At 36.2% G+C, this 21,756-nt stretch overlaps 1 protein-coding gene across 2 annotated transcripts in view; it reads left to right on the top strand.

The window, feature by feature from the left end:
* Positions 1 to 206: 206 nt before the first annotated feature.
* kcnq3 (potassium voltage-gated channel, KQT-like subfamily, member 3) overlaps positions 207 to 21,756 on the top strand; it is a 34,400-nt gene continuing 12,850 nt past the window's right edge. Inside the window, exons 1-2 of one of the 2 annotated variants that reach the window (XM_042718800.1) lie at positions 207 to 455; positions 1,440 to 1,888. In XM_042718800.1, the coding sequence (XP_042574734.1) occupies positions 1,584 to 1,888 (305 nt within the window). In that variant the 5' untranslated portion in view covers positions 207 to 455; positions 1,440 to 1,583. Of the gene's footprint in view, positions 456 to 1,147; positions 1,889 to 21,756 lie in introns of those variants that run through there. The other variant, XM_042718801.1, reaches the window with a different exon arrangement.

Here is a 21,756-nt window from a genome sequence, read left to right as displayed (position 1 = left end):
ATGCATATTATCACTTATATAACACACCTAAATTATGTCATCTACTCATTTGTAGATCATCCAAGACCTGAACTGGGTGTGTCATATTAGAGAGACATCCAAAACATGCAATTCTTCTTCAGGACCAGGACTGAAAACCACTGTTGTAGAAACACAAGTGTAATCTTTGATGTGCACATTGTGAATCTGTTTAGGTTAGGATTACCAGCAATCCACCCTGGATGAATTCGGGTGTGCTATCTTCCACCTTGTGATTCATGTGAAAGCATCTCCAGCAGCCTCCTGGTGGTTTTGGGTCGCAGAGATGCTATGTCAGTAGTGTGTCACGTGCCCACAAGCTTTCTGTCTCGCGCCTGTGTCTGAAGCACCGTCTGAGCCTCCTCCCTCATCTCAACGAGCAACGGCAGCACGAGAACAATTCGAATCAGCAATCATGCGGTCGCGCGGAGAACACGGTAAGGCAGCTCCGTGTGCGTTTGTGTGTGTACAGCTGACAGCAGTACCGCCGTTATTTTTATGCTTTCAGACATCGTGTGTGGTGCTCAGGCGATGCAATTGTTGCACGGCGTTGTTACATATGAACCAGATGCTCTTTGTCAGCGCTCTTGAGCCCATTGACATTTAACCACACATTTTTCCATTTAACCAGGCGTTTGCGATTAGATATGGGAATCGTAATGAATTCAACGATTCGCGTTTTGATTTCGACTCGTTTGCGGTTCCATTAGTAGCCTATTTTCGCGGAAGACACCAGGAAAGAGTGAAATCTTACTGCATAATGCCTTCAGCAGTCTCAAATGATGAAATCATTGTAGATTTTGATAGAACATTATATAACAATTCCTGAAAAAAATTAATGAACATAACACCGGCTTTTTAATGACTTTTTACAGACTTTTATGTCGTTGTATAGGCTACTATATAAAGTACTAAACAAAAATAAAATGGTAACATAACTGATGCATTAATTAGGCTACTAATTTCTAAAACAAAATATCATCGATTACATAAATCATTTTGAGCATATTTAATTACGTGTGCCATATGCGTACAATAAGTAGCCTACAATATAACACATGAACGGTTGTTGTTTAATTTCCAATCCGACGTGTCAAAAGTAATTTAAGTATTTAAGTATTTCTTTGATTCTTTAAGAATCGGCTCATAAGAGTCATTCGTTCAGGAATCGGATCACAGCGTCGCGCTGTATTTTTTTAGATTCACTTAAAAGAACCGACTCGTGATTCGGAATACCTGTTTGTTTCACGCTGTACATTCGGTCGTGGTGTTGCGTTGGTGAATGGTAGTGCATAAAACTCTGTTTTTATGCTGATACGTTCATATCGGGATGCACATTCGAAAACCGTTCCGGCAACCGAGCGTCATGTATGAGAGCGCGCGTGCTTTTGACAGATTTGAATGCTTTTTTCAATCCACAGCCCATCCTCGCGCCTCCCTTCCTGAACGAGGTCCTTAAATGACCCACGACCACTGAGGAGCTCGGGCTTTCCCTGTCCGGATCATGGCATGCGCCCCATCCCGGACTTCCACACGCGCGGCGCCGAGGCTCGAGAGCAGTGAACATGGGAATCAGGTCCAGAAATGCCACTAACGGTGCCGAGGACTCACGCGAGCGGAAGACCGCGCTGGCCGCAGACGTGGAGCAGTGCGCGGGGCAGGAACGGGACGGCGCGCTGCTGCTCGTCGGTTCGGGCAGGGAACCGGACTTCAAACGGGGCTCGCAGAACATCGGTCTGCTCGCTAAGACGCCCCTGGGCTACACACGTCCCGTGAAGAGGAATAATATCAGGAAGCGACGGATTCAGAACCTCATCTACGACGCGCTCGAGAGACCACGAGGATGGGCGCTGCTCTACCACGCGTTTGTGTAAGTGAACCCAGCTGCATTTCACACCCAGAAGCGCCCACACATAGAGAGAACAGCCCAGTTAATGATACATTACAACAATTCAGTTCAATCCAATTTATTTGCACAGCTACTTTAATTGTTCCAGCGGAAGCTTTACAGTGAATGCAGCCTCATAAAGCTCCATAAGATTAATAATAACTGATAAGTGAATGAGAGGAAATGAAATGCAAAGATATGGAAATCCCATTTGTGTTTACTGGATGGAATTGCTGTATACAAACAAGTAACCAAATAGTCAAGATTAAATGTCAAAGTCTAAAAGTAAACCATTGGAAAAATCTATTCTGATTGAAAACCAATATAAATATTGAGGTTCTCTTCTATGAAGGTTATGTATATTTACAGTTGTTTGACTTTGTACATAATGATAGATGCCTTTTAAAGAGCAGGAATGCAGTTGTTCTGAGTTTTGTGGTTTTGCATTGAGAACTTTTAAGTGTATAATGTGTTCTAATTTGTGCCGGAGCTCTCCATGGTGCTGAAACAGAGCACGACCTCCAGCTGCTACTGCCAGAGCTGAGTGACCAGAAATCAAAGCACTTATAGCTGTCTAGCAGCCGTTTGTGGTCATGTAACAGTGCCATACGCTCACTGTAGAGCCAGAGATACTGCCTGTGATCGTTGTGGCGTTGAGATGAGAACGCTGTGTGCTACACTGAAGTAAAGAGGTCCAGCCTTGACAAAGTGCCTCCGGTCTGTGGAGCTGTCCGTGGTCCTGATATGAGTACTGGTGGAGCGATTATACAGCACAGACTAAGGCTGAACGATTTTGGAAAATAATCTAATTGCAATTTTTTTTTTTTTACCAATATTGCAATTGCTACCTAATATGCAATTATTTTTTAAAACTCTCTATGTTCTGTATTATTCAACAAAGACAAGCTATAAATCATTGTATAGTATGACCAACACAATATTAGATAGATTAAACATAAATGTTATTTTCTGTAGACCAGGCCTATATGTTACGATGAAATAAATTTATACAAAAAAACAAAAAAAAAACAATTATATTAAACAAATACAATCACAATATTGACTTCAAAGATTTGTTGAACTTCCAACCTTGTAAGCATGTAATAATTATGACAAAATAAAGCACTGACAAATAAGCCTGGTGTAAACATTAAGATGAAAGTCAGTAACAAATCACACAAACTAAAGTAGATTGCAGAAATATAAAAACAAATCTGTTCCTTTACCAAACTACTTTAGGTAATTCAAAGTCACTGAAATAAACATATGTAAACATGTGGACTGCACTTTTTAAACACTGTTTGTTAACTTTAGACAGACTTTAAATAAATAAGAATATATATATATATATATATATATATATATATATATATAATCTTTAAATGCACCGTAACACTGTTACTGCTTGAGTAATCTCAATGTGCATTTTAAAGAATGTTCATATTATATATGCTTACAAACATTTCTGCGTATAGTGTGCCAGGGTTGCCAGGTTTTCACAACAAAACCCGCCCAATTGCTACTCAAAACTAGCCTTATCATGTTTCGAGGGGAGTCCACCAGTAAAAATCACATTCCAAGGGATAAAATACATGTTTTTTGGAGGGTTCCCCAAACCTCGGACTTGGCAACACTGTAGCGTGTCAACTTGATGCTTCCTCTGAAAACTGCTTAGATGTGTTCGACTTGAAGCAGCACTGATTGGACCGATCAGTGTATGTCATCAAAGTTCTGCGAGAGCTATAAGAGAGCGGACGTCTCCTTATGCTTTCTCTCGGCGTACTTTTATGTCATACACTGATTGATCTTCAAGTCAAACACACCTTTTCTTAGTGGTTGACTGATATATTGCCATGACCGATATATCGGCTGATATTTAGCATTTTACAAATATGGCGGTGCTTAGTGCTTATGTTCTCCCTCTTGTTCGCCATCATCGTTAACAGTTCTGTGTAATACGAATGGAAGTATGTCTAATAATTCGATAGAACTGTTAAACAAAGGAATTAAATGTATACAAAAAGTATAATAACGATTGCTTTTATTTTATTACTAATAGAAAGGCAAACATTATAATACTTTTTTGTTTGCCATCAGCATTTAGCAAATATGCATAATTTACATAATTAAAAAAAATCTTTGATTGGCTAATGAAAATTTAATTTCACAAACCTTGCAAACTTAGTCAAATCCAGTTGTGTGATCTTGTGAAGTGTGCATGTGACCTGCATGATCGCGTGTTCTCTGCATAACTTTCGGTCCGTGCAAATTTAATGCTTTAAACATTAAATTTGTGATTTCAAATTATGCTGTGCTTTATGCATTTGCCCACTGTCATATACATGTCATTTTCACTGTGTGCAGTATGTAAAATGAGTGTTACCTTGGCTTTATTTGAAAAAAATAAATATGATTCCCAGTGCTCTGTTGGTTACAGTTTACTTCCTTTGTTACATTATATTTTAATTAAAATGTTATTTATTTGTGGAAAATACTTTGTCATCTAAGTATAAGTATGTTTATTTTACAAATTTATCTTTGAATCCATTTTCAAATGATTTCAAATTTCTTAAGTATTAATTAAAAAAAAAAAAGTATAAAGGCTTTATATCGGCCATCGGCCACCCTGCTTTCCAAGATATCGGCATCGGCTGTCAAAAAACCAATATCGGTCGACCACTACCTTTAGTCTTGCGTGTCATGTGACCGAGTGTAATCGCAGCCTCTGCAGTTGAAAAATCACGTTTTTTGATATCGTGATATTATCGCAAATGCAATTAATCGTTTAGCCCTAGCACAGACAACACATAAGTGACTCTTGTCTTAAAAAGGCAAGAATACATGTTAATGCTGTATAACTGGAAATTGTTCTTTGTCAGGCATTAGAGTGCAGATGAAACCCCAAGCTTGACACTAAACCTCTGTAGTCTACACACACAAGCACACATTATTCATGGCCCATTTTCTGTCCATTGCGCTTAATACCTCATGCAGGATGTGGATCATACAGTATCTGCAACTCAGCACAGCTTTTCCCCAGTGTGTGTGGTTTCTCAGACTGTATCAGGGCTTTTAACCAGGCCCTTTGTATCATGTGAGGTTAGTCCACAACATATTAATGTGAATAATTGATTAAAAAATCTCTCTGGGTGCTGAAAAGGGTTGTGGCATGTGTGTGTGGTTTGTGTGTCTGGATGTGTGTATTTGGGAGCAATTTGCAGTTAATAATTCAGCTTGCCTCCACCATACTATAGCAATGTATCTAGAGGAAGGCTTAAATTAAGTTGTTAAACATAGGGTGGGACTTCCCTTATTGTTGCGGTTTAATTGATGCTTTTGTTAATACAAGCATTGCTAGTATAGTCTCTGTGGAGCAGAATAAAAAAATCTCAACAATAATAAAAGAAAACAAAAATAGTGCAAAATTCATTTAAAGATTACATATGGTATATATATATATATATATATATATATATATATATATATATATATATATATATATATATATATATATATATATATATATATATATATATATATATATATATATATATATATATATATATATATATATATATACACACATATTGTTAGCAAATGTTTATTGAATTTTCTTCTGGAAATAGTAATATAAAAACAAATAGCAACTGTGCACATTTAGAACCCACCCCAACCCTGGTAGACTAAAAAAATAAATAATAATAATAACAATAAAATATTTTTTTACAAAGATTTTAGAAAAGCTGACACAACATTAAAAGCTGAATGCCATAAATTCACAGTTTTCACATTAGATCCATGTATACGAGAAGTTGACAGTTCCATCGAGATAATGTCCAACAAGTACACAGTCCAATTTTGTCTGTCCATTGTGTGAGGAGGATTCCAACAGCTGACTACCAATTTTCAGTAAACATCTTTGTTGTACGGTCAATTGTATATATATTTTATATATATATATATATATATATATATATATATATATATATATATATATATATATATATATATGTGTGTGTGTATATATATATATATAAATATATATATATATATATATATAGTGTGTGTGTGTGTGTGTGTGTGTGTACCTATACATACACAATATATATTAAAATTTGGTCATCATTAACGCGTTAACGCATGCGATTAATTTTACAATCCTTAACACATTAAAATAATTTAATGCAGTTAACGCAAAATTACTAAAGCACAATTTCTATTCTAACCCTTTAACCTAATTTTGCTTCTCTGATTGCGATCAAATAATTTTAAACTGCTAAACTCTTGGAAAGTTTTCAGTCCAATGATCCAGTAAGCGAATGCATTTAAACAATCTTTCCAAAACAGTGCTAATATAAAGGTAACCAGGCTGATTACATCAGAGATTGCAGAGCTCTGTCATAGTGATTGTCTCTGAATAAGATTAGACAGTTCTGTTTACTGTAGAAAGCTGTGAATCAACATTAATCAGCAGTGAAACTGGAAAGACACTGAGCTCCCCTCTGAACCAGTCAAAACCTCCCCCACATGTGTAGTACAAAGTGAAATTGTCAACACATACCACTGCTATATGGCTAGGTGAGACGCAAACTATGTTTTCTCCACTGGATTACCAGTCTTGCTAGTAAATTTTTGATGTATGAAGACTGCAATCAAGGTAAAGATGATTGTGGTGGTGTACAGGAGTCGTACAGTAAGCACACGTGAGTCCGTTATAGTTATGCGTGTATGAGTATTCTTGATGCACTGATCGCACATTGTTTTTATGCACAGCACACACATTTCTGTACATTCACGTTGTTTCCACACACATTCACGATAACGAATGGATCTGTCTACAGTAGTAGATATATGTAGTCAGCAGGTGGTTGGTTTAGTTTAGTTTTTTATTTTTTGGCATCTCCATGCGATCCTGTTCAGTATCGCAACTTGACTTCTATAAAATGTAAAAAGGCTCTTTGCTGTTGCACTGTACACATACTATAAATTTCTGATTTTTTTTTTTCTTTTATATGTGCTTATATGGGCTCCTTTGGTGTCCTTTTGGAGTTTCTAAATGTCCTTTTTGGAAATACATCTAAATTTATCTTGAAAAAAAGCTTGTAGAAAATACAGATTTTTGAGATTTTTAATCTTTTGGTTTACTTTGCTGGATATAGCAAATTATGACAAAAACATTTGAAACAAGATAAATGGTCTATGCTTAATTTCATGAAGTGTGCAAATAATCACGATATATATATATGTGGGTGTGTGTGTGTATATACAAGAATACTTTTTGTACGCAAAGAAAACAAAAATAATGACTTCTATTTCTATTTCTATTCTATTTCTACAGTTTGTCTCCGTGTCACTGTAGCGCAAACAGCGTATGCTGTTTTGAGTCAGCCGCACCACACGGATACGTTATTTTTGTTCAAATCAAAGCATAAATAAATGTAGAAAACCACCAGAGTGGTGCAGCTGACACAGAACAGCATACGCTGTTTGTGTTCAGTGGATACTCTCCAAAATGGTGCTATGGTGATGCGGAGGAGACGAATTGTTGAATAAAGTTGTTATTTTTGTTTTCTTTGCATAAAAAAAGTATTCTCGTAGCTTAAAAAAATTACGGTTGATCCCCTGATGTCCCATGGATTCTTTTATCGATCTCCTTGCTAGGTTTCTGGACGTTGATCCTGTTAATTACATTGCTGTCAATGGGAAGGTCAGAGAGCTGTCAGGATGCATCAAAAATATCTTAATTTGTATTCCGAAGATGAACTAAGCTTTTACGCAATTAGAATGACAAGGGGGTAAGTGATTAATGACAAAATATTCATTTTTGGGTACTATATATAAGTATGAACACAACTACAAGTGTGGACACACTATAAACACACACAATGAATTAACTTTCATAAATATAGTTTTAAATATTGTAATTTTGATATTTTTCATATTTTTCTTCCACACTTTTTCCTTCCACTCAACTTTCTGTTAACATGCTTGGATACAGCACTCTGTGAACAGCCAGCTTCTTTGGCAATGAATGTTTGTGGCTTACCCTCCTTGTGAAGGGTGTCAGTGATTGTCTTCTAGACAACTGTCAGATCAGCAGTCTTCCCCATGATTGTGTAGCCCAGTGAACCAAACTGAGAGACCATTTTGAAGGATCAGGAAAACTTTGCAGGTGTTTTGAGTTGATTAGCTGATTGGCATGTCACCATATTCTAAATTGTTTAGATAGTGAATTGGTTGGTTTTAGTTAAATGTCAGCCCAAATCATCACAATTATAAGATCCAAAGGCTTAAACTACTTCAGTCTGTGTGCATTGAATTTATTTTATACACGAGTTTCACAATTTGAGTTGAATTACTGAAATAAATGAACTTTTCCATGACATTCTAATTAATGATTAGCGATGGGGTGCTTGTGGTCTATAAGCTGATATAAGAAAATTATATCCAACCAGCACAATTTTTATGTCGCTGTCTGGCATCTTTAAACTGAAATTGCCAAAGCCAAGTTGTCTCTGACAGGTCAAAATCAAAATGTTATGGGTAGTTATGTAGTGAATAAAAGAGAATAGGATAGGGTTTGTAAATGCCTCATCAATGGATTGATATAGTAATGGTGGGTAGGGCTGGGCGGTATATCGAGTTTGTATGATATATCGATATATTTTTTATAAGTGATACGGTATGAGGCAATACTGTTTATATCGATGTACAGTAGTTTGATATGAGGCGAGCGTGTCTAAAAAATAAAGTGGAGGACACAGACTGAGCTGCTGCAGAGAAAATTCATTATCCAGTTTGTTATAAACATGTGACTAGCTTTATATTAAGGGCTTTAAAAACTCGTAAGATACAGTATAGTTTATAGTTTCATTATGTATAGTTTAAAGCAGCTCTCCCCGTCAGATGCTCTGAAAGGAAGGCTGTGTGTGCCGCTGACAGAGACGCTACTCGCGATGTTTAATGTCTTTGAGATGTGCCATTTTCCTTAATGCATTATTTACATTTCACTGGTATACTCTCTGTCTGTAAATGTTAGAATGTCAGAAATTTATAAGCCCTCTGCTTTGCAATTCTCTGCTAAGCTTCACAGACTTCATTTAGAAAGATTGCCGCCGTGCGCATGCGCACCAAACAGACTGAGCGTAATGAAGTAGGGGTGCAATAATTCTAAATTCAGTAAAAAAAGAGGGTTTGGTTTTCATATGTCCATTATTCTTGCTCTTTAAAATTTGACAGGATGTGTCTGATTTTTAGCATTGAGTTCTCACTTTGAATTAGGCTATCGATTAATGACCACCAACGTACAACAGGGAATTGTAAAGCATATCTCAGAGTACGGAATTTCCTTGATCTATATCTCACGAAAGAACATTCCACTTTTCTTGAACACACAGAAGATTAAGATGTCAGCTTGACGCATAAGGCTGATTTACTCTGAAGATTAAGACGGTGACGTTAGTGTTGTTAAGAGTCACTGGCTTAATTAAACTTTCCATGTGCTTCATTAAATGAGTTTTGGAATTGTATGAATGTCAGGTTATGTATGAATAATGGTTGAAACAGACTACATGATGATTAAATGAACCCACACTCTTATGTTACCCTGGATATATGAAGACAAAACCTTGTTGTAGGGTCTGATCATAGCTTGTGGGTAACGGGCCAAGGCCACTGACTGCACTCTTGGCTAGAAACTCTAAGTGGAATTTGATACTGGCAGCTAAATCACACTAACACAGGGAGCTCAGCAAATACATAACGTGAGAATTTATGGAGGTTGAATGAGACAAGCTGCAGGGTTTCCGAATGGGATGGTGGTAGCAGCTTAATGGTTAAAGATCTGAGCTAGTAATCTGAAGGTTGATGTGGATTGATTCATAAAGTCAAGAGCTTCTGGGATCCTCCATCACAATTGTTGCTCTGGGCAGGCGGTTCCTGTCATAAATATATTGTTAAGTTGCTTTGGGTAAGAAGGTGTCAGCTGAATGACTAATAAAATAACATGCTGGATGGATTCAAGAGGGCCAATGAGGAGTGAGTTGCAGTAAACCAGTCTAGTAGCGGGTGGTTGCTGCAATGCAACGATAACTGAAGGTCAGCTGGACATCTAGGATAGTGTTTGTCCTCACCTGGTGGTGATGACTGTGTGACCTTCAACCCATAGAGATAAAGAGGACATGTGGGGGAGGTTTTGACTGGTTCAGAGGGGAGCTCAGTGTCTTTCCAGTTTCACTGCTGATTAATGTTGATTCACAGCTTTCTACAGTAAACAGAACTGTCCAATCTTATTCAACATGGAGGTGATCCCACCTAATCCATTCTCTCCATTGATCCTGCCAATATCCATAATTAGAACAAATGTATGTATAAAGGAACAGTCTTCACATTCATTTTAAAACAAACCCTGAAGTTGAAATGTGTCGTACTTGTTTTCAAGACAATCCATTAAATACAATTCTTTGGCAATTTTACCCAGATACAAATACCAAACTTGTTCTTCTAGTTTTATTATGTTTATAATTATAAAAAAGTATCTGATATTTATGTTTTTACCTCTTTCCCCACCAGCGTTTTTTTTTTTAAGTTGCCAGCCACCACCAGCATTTTTAATCATTTTCACAAAATTTTCATTGCCCCCAGAATACTTTGTTTTATGAATATCTAAACATGCAATATGTCAAAACAAAGAACTGAGCCTCTGCTTTTAAACAAACGAACAAACAAACAAAAACATTTTGTTCTATCCTTTTTTTTTCATCACTTGGATGTGGGCAAAGCAACATTTTGAACAAAAAGCTGAAAAATTGTGTTTTTGTAAAAGACTACACCTGGATCGGATTCAGAACAATGATCAATACAGAGATGGAGTAGATTGAGTCCATCAATAAAACCAAAGCTTGCATGGTCCAATTTTTGGGTCGACATTTCATTTGGTAACGTCAGTCAGTTTTGATTTATATTCTGTTTAATTCTTGATCACAATATTTTGTAGGCTATATGCATCTGCTCACAGTATGAAATCGCTTGTTTCTGCTGCTGCTTCACCAGGGATTTAATACTCTTTCAGAATATGTGTAATAGCGCCTTCTACCATATAACAGTCAAAACATGGAAAGCCAGATTATTCCATCAGTGGCGGGAAAGCTTTGTCTCATAAATGACAGAAATTTCTGTCAGTGGCATGGAAAGAGTTAAAAATCTTGCTGCCCCCTAAATACTTTTTCCTGAAGTGTAGCCAACTACTTTTTAAGATTACTGTACAGTGAAACTTCTCAAGCTGCTCATAATTTACTACTACAGTTAATGCTGCAGTATGTTTTTTTGACTGTACTAAAGCATAAAAATACTATATGTTTGCAGATATTTAGGAAACATGCTAAATTAACACAAGAGTGGCCGGCAATACCACGACTGAGGTGCCCTTGAGCAAGGCACCGAACCCCCAACTGCTCCCCGGGCGCCGCAGCATAAATGGCTGCCCACTGCTCCGGGTGTGTGTTCACAGTGTGTGTGTGTTCACTGCTGTGTGTTTGCACCATACATTGCTTAAACTCATACTACGAATTCTGAGTATGGGTCACCATACTTGGCTGTATATCACGACATGATTTTGACACACTGGGTTGCCAGTTAGTGGAAAATACAGCGTATTGCAGCCATGGAAGCCAGCAAATGAATTGGGCCAGAGATCACAGATTCTAATACCCAACCTAAAAAGCCTCGGCATCCAACTAAATAGCTATGTGACCTGAGCCATAAAATGTGGATAAATCAACTTATCAACTTACAGTTTAAGGCTCGTCGCTTTCCATTGTTAATTGCACTCATTCCTGTTGCGTGTCCTCAATCTGGCAACCTGCATTAGAGCTGAAGATCTTTGACGGAACCCGACGGGTTGGGGCTTAATTTATATCATTTTACACGGGCTCGGGCTTGCACTCCGGCTTGCGCGGTAAATAATCGGTCATGTGATGCGTTTCGATTAGTGTGAGAAAGATGCGAAAATGAATGCTGAGGAGGTGAAACGGAGGCTTGAATAAATTATGTCATAACATATATAAATGACTCATTCTTGACAAAAGAGCTGTGTGCGTGCGCATATTTGAATAATGTCCGGCTGTAGACAGGTTCGGACTTTTAAAAAACTGTCAATCAAAATGTACTTGTGGGGCTCGGGCCGAATTCTGTCAGGCCCGGGCCCTGTAGGGCCTAAATTTTAAGGCCCGATTACAGCTCTAACCTGCATGAGCGTGGAGTCTGAGGAGGAGCAGACAGGAGAAACAGCTCTGTCCAATAATTAGAATTTGGCCTGCAGTACTAATTTCAACTGCTAGCTGGGATTTCTATGCTATTGTAGCTGGTTCTGGCTTCAGATAATTAGCTCAATTCAAAGAAAAATTTGTTAATTAGTTTTCTTACAGTTGCAACAGGTGATTTACTTTAGTTTCCTTTTGCATAAGCAGCAGTTTTACAGTGGGATAAAACTGGAAACACTAACGGCAGTATCACCTCACACATTTGCAGAAGGTGCAAAGTCTCTTCCTCCCTAAACTGCATTACCCAGCATTCTGAGGCCACATGGTGATTCCTCACCTCTAGTTGGCCTCCTTGGCAAGTGTGTGTGTAAGTGTGTGAGTGTGACCTTCGCAGTCAGATAAAAGATTAAAGGATTTGTTTCTCAAAGTGAAAGAAAATCCATTTATGTCATATATGTACAGCTCTAGGCCATTGTACTCTGTCTCTTTCTTTAACACACACACACACACTCACAATGTGTAGGTGTAAATATGTTTGTGTGAGTGCACGTGCTGTGTGTGTGCGCTCTCTGCGGTTCTGTAATTCACAGATCATTTTATCACGGCAGGTTGTTGTGTTACTGAGTGAGAATGAAAATGGTGTGCTGTCAGAGTGGGAAATCCCTCTGTATGTGTGTGTGTGTGTTTAGATATGTGCCAGTAAAATAATGTTCTTCTTTTTGCTTAGCAAACTAGTTTGTCAAACTGAATTAAAGATGCTGGAGAAGGTGGTTAGCTCATGGGACATGGTGCTCATCTGGGCAGCTTGAGTTCCCTCCCTTTCTTCCTATGATTTAACGTCCTTCTCTCTTCTGAACCTATAAATAAAAGAGACAAGAATCCACAAAAAGGTGTGTATAACAATAATTCTTTGCAACAACTGAATAGACTAGGTGTAAGATTGAATTGTGGCTTTTACAAGTAATTTGGTTTGTAAGTAAACAAAGCTTTCTCCTGAAGACAGATTCTCACTATAATATGTGAGTAGTGTCGAGTAAATGTTGCCTGAAGCAAGGTGCATTTTCTGTGTGTTGCTCCACTCACATATTCCAGTCCTTGTGTCATGTTATGTCTATAGTCTGTTTTAATTAGTGAGACATTTCCCATAAAAGAGGCCAAGAATTAACCGGCGATTTGCTGATAAAATCTTTAGCCTAATATGATAAGTGTATTATTAATATTAGTTGCAAAATGGTTAAATGGATATTGTTTGTAGTACAGCACCCACAGTAAAATGATATGAAATTCAAAGAAATTCAGTAGTGTATTTCAATAATATATTAATATATAAATATGTGAAAGACAGTGCTGTCCAATTGGCTGTGGCCAATTCAGTTCAAATTCTAGATCATGTATTTACAGGGAACCAATTCTTAAAGGTATATTTCACCCAAAATATCTCTCCTCATTTACTCACCCTTCCAAACCTGAGTGTTCCTTTAAATCAGTGGTCTCAAACTCAATTCCTGGACTCAAACTCAATCCTCTGCAGTGTTAAACTCCAACCACGTCCAAATCACACCTGCTTGGAAGTTTCTAGTGATACTGCAGACCTTGATTAGTTGGATCAGGTGTTTGATTAGGGTTGGAGCTAAAATGTGCAGAGCTGTGGCCCTCCAGGAATTAAGTTTGAGACCAGTGCTTTAAATGTTGACATTTTCTAAACCTGTTAACTTTTAATTAATGTGGAAAGCAAACTTCTAAAGACACATCAGTACAGCAGAAGTAGAAGTAGGTACTCTCTGTACAGGGGAATGTAACCTGCTGAATACAGAATTCGTTTGAAGCATTTAAAGGGAAGCATAAAATGATCTACCACTGATTGATCTTGCTGAGTTTAATGAGGCCATGAGCCACACACTCTGCCACACACACACAGACATACATCTGCCTGAGTCAGGTCTGTCTGGGTAAAAGAGTCCCCAAATGTACTGGACAAGCAACCAGGTCCAATTCCCTCAAGCTCCAAATCTTTGCATATTTGACAGAATGACTTGCAATAAGTCTGAAATGCTGCTTGACATGTGAAAGAAGTGGTCATTCAGCAGACCTTTTTAATCAAAGCAGCTTACGGAACATTTATTACAGGGACAATCTCCCTGGTGCCTTGCTCAAAAGCACAGCGGTGATCGCTCATGAGTCATCCTGCTTTCTGGCTCCAAGTTTTATGCGGCATCACCTTTCTAAGAAGTTTTGTTGCTGAAAAGTACTGTTGAAGAAGTGAATACACTCTTAAAAATAAAGGTGCTTCATGATGCCATAGAAGAACCTTTTTTTCTAAATGGTTCCATAAAGAACCTTTAACATCTGAAGAACCTTTCTATTTGACAAAAGTTTCTTTGTGGCGAAAGAAGGTTCTTCAGATTACAAAAAGGCAAGAAAGAGAAAGTCCTTTAAAGAACCTTTGACTGAATGGTTCTTTGTGGTACCAAAAATGGTTCTTCTATGACATCACATTCAAAAGAACCTTTTGAAGCTTTATTTTTAAGAGTGTATGGTCAGAAGTGAGCAGCTTGATGTAGGGCCATCAGGGGCTTCCTTCCTGTTTGGAGCTCTTTATTAGATCTGTTCGTTTCTTCCATATATTTAAGCTAAAAGCTCTGCCAAATCATATTCTAATCTTATTCTAGTTTTGCTTCAGGACACACAGTTCAGGATTCTATGTTAGACATTAGTGGCTATGCAAGATAAGCGCAAAAACATCTTTAAAATCAAACATTAGTTCATTAAGTTTCTGAATATTATACAGCCCTACACCTTGACAAAAATAACCTAATATTACCTAATTTGATGATGCTGAGTAAAAAAAAAAAAAAAAAGAATGTATTATATTTAAAAAAAATAAAAATAAGAATGAAGACGTAGGGTAGAGTGGGGGAAAACACCCCTTATGATATGAGATTAATAAAGCCACTCTGTAGATAAGAAGTACATGTTATCTAAGAAAAATATCATTACATTTTCAGAATGACATAATTTTTTGTTTCAAACCTAGTGTGTGGGGCATGGCTTGATAACTGTAGTTACTCTGTTCTTAACATCACATCCTTTGTTTTTCTATCTAATGTATTCTAACTAGTTGGATGAACAAAAATAATTGGACTTTATATTTAAAAATTACATCAAGTTACCATCAGGTAGCTAGTTAGCTAGCCAGATAGCATCAACTAACTATATTTTTCAAATACATTATTATTTTGTTTTTCATAATTATTGATTATATTTTTTTTTTCATTTAAAGCTAAAAAAGCCTGTACTCTGATTTTGCTGTAAATGTATAAAGCAAATTGCTAGAGGGCATTTTAACTCCCTGTGGGGCAAAACGCCCCCTTGGTACAAATGTGCCACAAGCTCTCAGACTTTTGAACTTTTTATTTGTCAGTCTTACTGTCAATGGATCTCGTTCAATGGAACGAGATGGGGATACTACAATAATTGTATCTATTTATGATTTATTGTGTGATTGGCACCCCAAAATGAGTAAGAAACAAGTAATAATTATTTTTCATTCAGCAAATATTGATGCAGGCCAATGTTATTTATATTTATGTTCATGAATATTATGCAAAATTATTCCAACATTGACTGGATAGGAAATTGATTGTTTAATGCTGTTGGTAGCCAATAATTCATCTCACAAACAATTTTTATTATAACTGCAATACTTTTGTTCTTAGTTTTGAAAAGAGCAAGTCATGCAACCTGTCCATGTTGGCCTGATGGTAACTGTGCACATTATATGGTTAGTTGCATTTTATTATTTGGATTTAGGATTGTTTTAGAGTTGAGTAGTAACATGCAAAGTGTGTTAATAGTTGTGAATCAAGTGTTCGCTGAAGAGTTTGTCTTTAGATGGTTCTTGAAAAAGGCAGTCCTGTCCACTTTTAAAAACTCTTCTTGTTAATGCGTTTTCTCCAATCAAACAGAAGCACTCAAATGTATTCTATAGAATAAAAATTAAATTTTTTAAGATTTAATTTGATTTAAAAAATAGCATATTTCAGTATATCTCTGTCTTTTTTTCTCTTTATTTGTTATGGCCGCTTTACTGCCTCCTCAAGTACACAGTCATGTGACATGTTTCCACGGTAACATCGCCTTGTGCAGCGGAGGAGGGCTGCTCAACTGTCTGCCAATGAACATACACACTTCCAGCATATTTACACCACTCAGCCTCCTCACCGCACAGACACACACTTACACACACTTCTAATTTAAGCAGTTGCTGTGCAACCGACAGCAAACAAAAATAAGGGAGTAAGTGTCAGAGTGTGTGTTTCCTATGCATGACACAGGGATGTGCTCCACAGCTTCTGTTGCTCAGCAACTGTCCCAAATTAGAGCCACAGCTAAAAGTGAACAAACAGATTATGCCTACGTAGGAAGACGGTGTGTTTGGCTTACAAGTACATGACACCTTATGCACATGGAAATGTGGAAGTCTATGCGTTTGGTATGTGCATTAGTGATTCTGGTGCCGTAGGCAAGATGTGATATGTAAATGCATTAAAAAGTACAAGTACCTTTGTTGATGTTGTTTTGTAACAGTACTATCTACATGCATTTGCTAATAAATAAAATAAAACTAATTTATTTTATATATTATTATATATTTCTTTTTATTATACCAGCTAAATGGAACAAATGGTGTGTGTGTGTGTGAGAGAGAAAGAGAGAGAGAGAGAGAGAGAGAGAGAGAGAGAGAGAGAGAGAGAGAAAAATATATTATATTAATAATATAAATTATTATATTATTTTTTAACTATTTATATTAATGTTTAATAGTATATTAAAATAACTATTTATTTTAATTATTTATATTATTTATTATTTATATAATGGATGTTTTTGTATTGTCGCATTGCATTTTTGACATAAAACATTTTATATTTTAAATATTTATTTTATACATACTATTATATATTTTATATAATATTTTATATTATTTCATCACAACTGTCCAATTTAATCTCAGCGGATGTCATCACATTAAATTTCTGACAGTTTTTACAGCAGTTAATTTGTTTACTAGAAAAATTCACAGAACACCGATACTGCTCCTGAGAAAAAGTAACTGAATAGGTCTTGAAATCAAGAAAGAACAAAATCTTGTTTGGCAGTTAGATTTAGGAGACTATAACAGGCAGACTTTACTGCAGCCTGTCATGTTGAATTTAAATAGACAAACCTTTTTTGAGATGAGTGTTCACTACAAAGCTTTTACATGTTCACATGCCGCAATTAAAGAAACAACTGAAGAAACATTGAGCTACTTTAGTTTGGAAAGGGTTACAAAGTCCATTTCTTGGCCTCTGTTGAACCGCAGTGCAATCCATTACCTGCGAACAGAGTAGTGGTGAATATTCCCAGAAGTGGTTGACCGGACAAAAATTTCTCCAAGAACATGGCAGCTCCTGATCCAGGAAGTCTCAAAAGATCCCAGAACAACAGCAGGCATCTCAAGCATGAGCTTAGGTCGGTGTTCGGGACTCAAATCGTCATTTCAGTGGCTGAAAGGAAATGAAGTTTTAGAGTGGCCTAGTTAAAGTTTTGAGTTGAATTCTATAGAGAGGAAGGGGGACGTGAAAAAACAGTTCACACTTGAAGACCTAGTTTGTCAGGGTTAAAAGAGAGTTTTTTTTAAAGAAGAATGAGTTCCTCAGCAGAGACAAGCAAAGCTCTGAACAAACTTGTGGAGGTGTTTAGTTGCAGTTATTGTCATCCAATATGGCATTTACTTTTTCACAGGGGTGATATGAGTGTATGTTCACTATAATCACTTTTCAAAGAACAAAATAATAATTAAAATGTTTCTTTTTGTGCAACATTACATTTTGTTTCAAAAACTCTAACCATTAAGATATCTAAAATACAAATTTTCATTTTTTTTAAATAATACTAATAACCCTGCAGCATAAGTATTTTAAAATGAGCCAAACAAAATAGACCTGGAAACCAATTTTGGGGGTTTTGAAGCTTTTGTCTGCACATGCTTGCTGCTTTGTGCTCTGGTCTCCGGTGAGAGCTGTAATCTACTGTTCCCTGAAATCAGCAGAGAAATACTGGGCTTTTAACATCCACCTCACTAATAACCTTTAATGGGCTACATGTCTCTCTCTCTCTCTGGCTCCTTCTCTTTTCCTCACAAGTACTACATAATAATTCACTCTAGTATCCAGCATGCTCTGGAGCAGAACCTGTGTGTGTATGTGTGTTTTATTATAAAGGTTGATGTGTCCTGTTATGACTCACCTCATATATTGATGCTGCCATTACAGCCAATATGCCCTCAACATCGATTAGACAAACAGCCAGGTTACACACACACATTCTCACAGATGCACATGTACACACACACACATTACTCTCACAGCATTACCAAGACAGAACACAGGCACAGGGAAGCTTCCATGACAGACTCTCTCTTCCGAAGACATGCACAGTATTTTGGGTTTTTGACAATTTATGTTTCCTGCACTTCTGCTGTTCTCTTGAACTTTATGTTTTAGACCCAAAAAGAGACTGAAATGAAAAATACTGTAGAATAGAGTATATCCCTCGGAAACGGCTAATGTTCTGGCAAGTTGTGAACTAACCTTCTTTCAGTAAAGTTAAAAGAACGTTAACTGAAAGTTATTTGGTCTTTTTCATAGAACTTTTTTCGGAAACGTTTTAGTTGGAACATTTTTTAAACGTTACTACTTGTTTCAGAATGTTCAGAGAACATTTACGTAACATTCCCATGTTTACAAAATAATAAAATGGAATGTTCCCTTAATGTTCATATATTACCAAAAAAAAAAAAATTATATATGTATATATATATATATATATATATATATTTTTTTTTTTTTTAATATTTAAAAAACTGGGCCTCTATGGTAAAGTATAACAGTAGTGGATTAATTAGTAGTAGAAGCACTGATCATGTTTATCCCATAAATAATATGCATTCTCAGAAAATATACCTTTTCTCTGCATGACGGTGGTCTTAATTGGTTTTTAGTTAAAAACTGCACATTGCATAGTTACCTTTATTCAGTGGAGTATAAAATGATCCCAGATTTTACTGTGTCCACTTATCAACTGAATCACTATTGATTGGTGTGGATTGCTCTCACCAACCTCTATATTCAACAAACATCTTTAACAATTCTTTGTAAACAGCACTGAGTGGGTCATTTTACAAACAATCAGATTTTCCTTGATGTTGTTGGATAAGAGTCTAATATACTGTAGAAACATACTGGAACTTTTAAAACTTCCTGTCAATCCAAAAAGAGCTTTTACTGAAACCAAGCTGCACAAATGACTCGTCTTTAACTCAACTTTATCAGGCAAATAAAAGCATCAACAATTTTTGTTGTGTGTTTGTTGTCTTATGTATCTTGTTTTTTGCGAGGAAGTTTTAAAAGTTTTAATGTTTTTCCACAGTTTTGTTTTGTTTTGTTTTTTGTTGTTGTTTGTTTTGCTTTGTTTTTTTTTGTTGTTTTTGATTTGCTTTGCTTTGTTTTCTTTGCTTTTCTTCTTTCTGTCTGTTTTGTTTTGTTTTGTTTTGTTTTGTTTTGTTTTGTTTTGTTTTGTTTTGTTTTGTTTTGTTTTGTTTTGTAATGTCTGTTTTGTTTTGTTTTGTTTTGTTTTTTTGTGATTCTCTAAATTGGGGAATATTTCATTGAAACCAAGCTGCAAAAATGACTGAGCTCACAGCAAATGTTCTCAACTTTGTAACCTCAGACAAATGAATGCATCAGCACATGACTATCAACGGTTATACATCAGTGATGCCTCTTGGGTGATCACATATGATACATGTATCTTGTTGCTGGAATTCAGTCATCTGACTTGATTATGAAATAAGACACCACCATTGCTCACCTCACACCAAAAATTCTCTTTGAAATTTTAATGGTCAAAGTTTGGTTTAATGTTTAACAATAATTATGCTAAAATTATTTATTTTATATATATATATATATATATATATATATATATATATATATATATATATATATATTTTTTTTTTTTATTTTAATAATAATAAAAATAAAACTTTTTATTGAGTGGATAACACTTTATATGTGCGGTTATTTATCGCAAACACATTCACTTGATCAATTTTAAGACTAGGGTAGTTGTATATATTCATATTTTTTCATAATCATCTCTTTATTCTAGGTTGTAGAGTAGTTTTATCTCTTAATAGCCCTTTTCATTAAGAACATAATCATATTTTAGAGCAACAGTTCATGGCATTCCATTGTCCTTTTGAGGGAAGCATCCCTCTTCAAGAAAACCCTGCACACTTCAGTCGACACAGAGAGAGAGCAGTATCACCATTATAGGTTATTAGTGTGCTGATGCTAAAAGCTTTCACTGGAGACCAGATGCTGAGCATGTAGCAGTGTGTATGGCTGTATATATGTGTGTGTGATGAATCTATGTAACCATGGAAACAGCACAGATATAACCTACAAATGCAAAACCATAGAAACTGCCAACAGGTCAACTGACGAATAGAGTGAGGATGAAAAGGGAAATATGTGAGTCTGCGTGTGTGCTCTGCTGGATGCCACACAGTACAGCTAGATTACCAGACATAACAGAACAACACTGCAGAAAACGGCATCAGAGGACAGTCACTTGCATACACAAATCATTGCACACATTTATTGGTTGGAGGCTGATCTGAATGTAAGCTTAAAGTTGATTTTAAGAAAGTGTTGGACTCAACATTACAGAACTGCATACTTTACCAGAGATAAGTATGTAATTTCATTGGAAGTAAAAAAAAAAAAAAAAAAAAAAAAAACCTTTTGCTAAAAGAGACATGCATAGGCGAATAATAAGATAAGCATCGATTTATCGCATAGATAGGAAGAATTTTTATTCCATGCCAACTTGGTTTTTGCTGAAAACGGTCTCCTTGACTCTTACTCTATTATGCTTCTTTTATGGTGTCTTTTTTGTGGAGCATACAAATCATATTATGGGTTTCTAAAGATGTCTGGGTGAGTAAATGATGACAGAATTTAAAGTTTCTTTTCAGTTATCATAATTAAATATCCAGGTAAGCGAGCACACCATGCATCTTTGGCTTGATATTCAGGAAGGAAAATGAATGAGCATCACAGTATACAGTAGCACCAGGTTTCTGATTACCTGTTGTAAAACTTAAGCTAAATTTTACAGCTCAGCATCTAGTAATAGGATTTTTGTTCAAGTGTATGTGAGAAGGGAGGATGTATCCAGTACATCCCTCTTTCTCCCAATACAGTGCAGTATATTCACCAGCCCCCTCTGCTGGTAAAATGATACCATGAGCATTTATATCTAAAGGTAGCAGGTCTTTCCAAGATAGAAGAAAAAAAAAGATTTTATCATGACTCAGCTGAGGTATCCATAGCAACTAAAAAGATCTTCATTCCAGTTTTTCCCCCACAGCTCTTTTTATCTATCTATCTATCTATCTATCTATCTATCTATCTATCTATCTATCTATCTATCTATCTATCTATCTATCTATCTATCTATCTATCTATCTATCTATCTATC

This window comes from Cyprinus carpio, chromosome B2, assembly GCF_018340385.1.
Source record: "Cyprinus carpio isolate SPL01 chromosome B2, ASM1834038v1, whole genome shotgun sequence".
Classification (NCBI taxonomy): domain Eukaryota; kingdom Metazoa; phylum Chordata; class Actinopteri; order Cypriniformes; family Cyprinidae; genus Cyprinus; species Cyprinus carpio.
This window is presented reverse-complemented; position numbering and strand designations above follow the sequence as displayed.